Source organism: Galeopterus variegatus, unplaced genomic scaffold (assembly GCF_000696425.1).
Source record: "Galeopterus variegatus unplaced genomic scaffold, G_variegatus-3.0.2 Scaffold2618, whole genome shotgun sequence".
Classification (NCBI taxonomy): domain Eukaryota; kingdom Metazoa; phylum Chordata; class Mammalia; order Dermoptera; family Cynocephalidae; genus Galeopterus; species Galeopterus variegatus.
The window spans coordinates 249,861-253,843 of record NW_007728729.1 but is presented as its reverse complement, the minus strand read 5'-3'; the positions used below and the strand labels follow the sequence as shown (position 1 = coordinate 253,843).

At 59.2% G+C, this 3,983-nt stretch overlaps 1 protein-coding gene across 2 annotated transcripts in view; it reads right to left on the bottom strand.

Annotated features, from left to right (window-relative positions):
- The window catches only part of EVPL (envoplakin), a 19,534-nt gene that overhangs the window by 11,689 nt on the left and 3,862 nt on the right, over positions 1-3,983 (bottom strand). For both annotated transcript variants that reach the window (XM_008582453.1, XM_008582452.1), the window contains exons 4-11: positions 3,763-3,889; positions 2,820-2,945; positions 2,640-2,678; positions 2,320-2,481; positions 2,118-2,225; positions 1,866-1,961; positions 642-767; positions 50-196 (exon numbers count right to left, since the gene is read on the bottom strand). In XM_008582453.1, the coding sequence (XP_008580675.1) occupies positions 50-196; positions 642-767; positions 1,866-1,961; positions 2,118-2,225; positions 2,320-2,481; positions 2,640-2,678; positions 2,820-2,945; positions 3,763-3,889 (931 nt within the window). The remainder of the gene's footprint in view (positions 1-49; positions 197-641; positions 768-1,865; positions 1,962-2,117; positions 2,226-2,319; positions 2,482-2,639; positions 2,679-2,819; positions 2,946-3,762; positions 3,890-3,983) is intronic.

The following is a 3,983-nucleotide window of genomic DNA, read 5'->3' as shown; positions in this document are numbered from 1 at the left end:
GTGGGTGGGGGGCAGGGCCAGGGAGGGGCTGGGTGGGCAGAACTTATACTTCTCCTGAATCCCAGTCGCAGAGGCTGTCCACGTGCAGAGGCTGCTTGGGTGGGTTCCTGCGCTGCGGCAGAGGGGCCACTTCCTGGCTCCGCTGCTGCAGGTCCCCAAGGGCCCTCTCGGCCACAGCCAGCTTCTTCTCCTCTGCCTGTGGGGGGTCCAGGCAGTGGGGGCTCCGGCCAGGCTGCACTGGAGGCCAGCCACCCCATACCCACTCCCCAAGAGGGCCAGGGTCTGGCCTTCACGAAGGCAGAGCTTTTAAGTCAACAAAAGAAAAGCAGCCCCTCTCTGGGGGCCCAGGATCCTGGGGTCTTGTCAGGGGGTGGGTGACTGAGCAGGCCTCCAGAATAGAGGTTGGAGGGACCTCAGAACTCTACCAGGCTGCCCTTCTCACATTACAAATGAGGAAACAGGGGGAAGGGCTTGCTGATAACTGGCCAGCCTTCTCCTGCTGGAGTGGGCCCCCTTCGCCTGTTCCCCAGGCCAGGGCTTGGAGCAGGACAAGGTACCTGGATGGGGAGGGATGAGGCCCAGAAAGACGGGCAGGCCCGATTCCTGGCATAGGGGCAGATGGCCTGTGGGGGTTACCTCACCTCCAGCTGTTGCAGCAGCTCTGGGTGGGCACCAGGGGGGCTCCCAGGGGCAGTGCTGAACTTGGCGTCCAAGTTGGAGTTGAGCTTCTCCAGGGTCTGGCTGACCGAGTCGGCCTCTTCCTGGAACTAAGGTTGCTGAGTGGTCAAGGGCAGAGCTGGGGCAACCTGCTGCCCACTGACCCTGCAAACCAGCTAGGCGCAAACTGTTACTTTCCCCTGTGCTGTTGGACTGTTTCTATTCAGGCAGTGGGATCATTTTTAATTGGCCCCCCCCATTTTTTTTTTTTAAAGATGACCGGTAAGGGGATCTCAACCCTTAGCTTGGTGTTGTCAGCACCACGCTCAGCCAGTGAGCAAACCGGCCATCCCTATATAGGATCCGAACCCATGGCCTTGGCGTTATCAGCACCGCACTCTCCCGAGTGAGCCACGGGGCCGGCCCTTAATTGGCCCTTTTTAATTGGACCTTTTTTAATTGGAGTGCTTGGCAAATGAGGTGTTTTGGGTTCACTGAACTTAATTTCTTTTTTGAACTTAACTTTTTAAGTGTGTCGTAAAACATGTGGTTTTCGTCCTTCCTGCACAGGTGAAGGGCACCCTCGCCTGCTCCCTCCAGTACCTGGAGTCGTTCTCACTGGGACAGAGGGTGTTTGGGCTGCACTTGTCCCAGCCTCAGAGAAGAAGCTGGGAATGTGCTGCAGAAAAAAAGCCGTGCTTGGATGATGTTGTGGAATTATTGTCAATAGGTGTGATAATGGAATTGTGGTAATATAGGTAAATGCCCTTAAACAAAAAAGGAAATGAAAGAAAACTCCTTGGAGTTTGTCTCTGTTAAAAGTGTATGAAACATTTTGAGCGGAAAAAAAAAAATCCCAGTTGTATATTAGATCAGTGTTTCTCAATCCTTTTTTCATTACCATTCTCTTAAAGAGCCTTTTTAGACATTTTTTCCTTAATCCCCCCACCCCCATCTCTGTTAACACCACAGATAATGCTTCATCGGTTTAGGTGCTTGTATGTAGGTGCGTTTTTTTTCCCCTGAAGAACGAATTTCACCCTCCTGGGGGCGCTATCACCCTGTTGAGAATGCATGCATAACATTATTTTCCCCTGACACCTAGTTACAATGACACACAGCTCTGTCCTCTTGGGAGGTGCCTTGCCTCTCCGGACAGCAGGTGTCCTGTGGCGACGTCCCCCCCGGGGCCGCCCTGCACGGCTCACCCGGCGGTAGTCCTCCACACGCTGCAGCTGGCTCTCCTGGCAGATGCACAGGTTCAGGAAGTTCTGCCACTCCATCTTCAGGGCCTCCTGGTGGGCCTGGAGACAGCAGCATGCAGCCCTGAGACCACCTCCCGGCCACCCTCCCTCCATCTGTCCCACACTCCCCCTGTCCCTCTCTCACTGTCCCCTGCCTCCTTGGGAAACCCCCTGATGGGGGGTCTGGGGGGCAGTGGACGGGGCCTCCGCCTGCACCTGGATGGGCCCGGCGGCCGGGTGCCCCAGCTCCAGCATACGTTCTCCGTCGTCCTCCAGCTGGTTCACACTCTGCTCCTGGCTCAGCAGCTCGTACTGCTTGAAGTGCTGCAGGCAAGTGGCGGGTGGGGAGGCCGGTGAGGACCAGGATGGCTCGGCTACCCCTGCCCGGCCCTGCCCGGCCCTGCCCGTGCCCACCAACCTCATATTCCCGCCGCACGCCTGGAGGGTCAGCCAGGAGGTCACTCCAGTCCTGCTGCAGGATGTGCCGCTGCTGCTCGGCCAGGGCACTCAGCTGCCGCGTGCAGCCCTGCAGGTGCGTGTACAGGCTGCTCAGGCTCTGCCCGCGCCACGAGGCCGCCTTCTGTGCTCAGGACCAGCGCCGAGAGACGGGGAGAGAGAAGGGGGTGATGGGAGGTGCCATCAGGCCGAGCAGAAACACTGGCCTCATCAAAGGTCCAGGCAGCCAGGCTCCCGCCCCCCAGCCACCGAGCCACCCAGCCGGCCCTTCCCCCTGCTCACCAGTAGGTCCCGGTATTGGTTCCGGATGGCGGTGGCATCCTGCCTCGACCAAGGAGAGAAACACAGGCCCATGAGAGGCAGGGTACAGGGAGATGGCACCCTATGATCTGGGCTAGCCATGGCCCAGCCATCCCTCTCCCTAGAGGACCAGCGGATCTAGCTCCAGCTCTCAGCACCCACCGGCCCCACGAGGCTCCGCAGCTGCTGCCCGTAGGCCTCGATCTCCTTCTGCAGAATGTTGTGCTCGGCGACCTGCTGCTCCAGCTCCCCCATTCCTGGCCCGTATCTGCCCTCGCAGACTAGCTTCTGCAGAAGAGATGGCCGCTCAGTTCTGCCCACAAGGCCCAGGGAAGAGCAGCCCAGAGAATCCCACAGCGCCTGTGGTGCCTCCCCACGTCCCCATGGGATGAAGTGGAGTTGGTCATTTGGGCAGAGGCTGGACAGGCCACGTGAGCAGCATGGGTGAATGGCTTGCTGCTTGCCCTGGGGAATGTGCCATTCTTTAGTGGCACTGGTTGAGGCTTCAGTGTCACCATCATTGCAGTCCCTAAATCCCACTGGTTCCTAGCACTCAGGGCTCAGACTCTGAAAAGTCTCCCACTCTGCCATGCCTCGCCTGAGGCCCTGACCTCAGCACGTCCTACCCGGACACCTCCAGGCAAGCCCTGGGACCCTCAGCATGCCCTGCTCCACCTGGGCCCTTCTCCACTGTCCCTCCACTGTCATTACGATGCCCCTTCTGTTCTGGCCTCGAAGCACAACTCCTCACCCAACAATCAGGGCACCGTGACCTGGCTCTGCCCACTTGCCCAGAACACTCCACTTCCCCCTGCACCCCAGCCTCCCTCCCAGCAGGAGACTTTGCCCCTGCTTTCTGGAATGTCCTCTCCTCACCACTTTACCCCAACTCAACCAAGCCCTCCTGCCTCTCTGTGCCTCTTCGTGGGCCTCCTCCTGCAGGAAGCCTTCCCTGACTGCATTGTCTGTTCTGCTTTCTCCCTTCTCAGACCCCTGATCTATCCCCAGGTTCCAGCATGCAATCAGGCCCCAGATTGCTCTGATTGTGCCGGGGTGTGACATTTTGCTCCTTGAGGACATCTCAGAGGTGGGGGCTGCCCCTGACCTGTTTCTGCTCCAGCACGCGTGCCCAGTCGACCCTGGGCCCCACGGCAGGTGGCAGCACCATCTTCTCGTACAGGGCGCGGTACTCAGCACACTCTTGAGTCACCCGCTCGTGCAGCTGCTTGATGCTGACAAGGAGGCGACCATAGGTCAGGCCAGGCCTGGGCCTTCCTCCGTGTCCCCCAGCACCTCCATCTGTGAGCCCAGCCCCAGCCCCAGCCC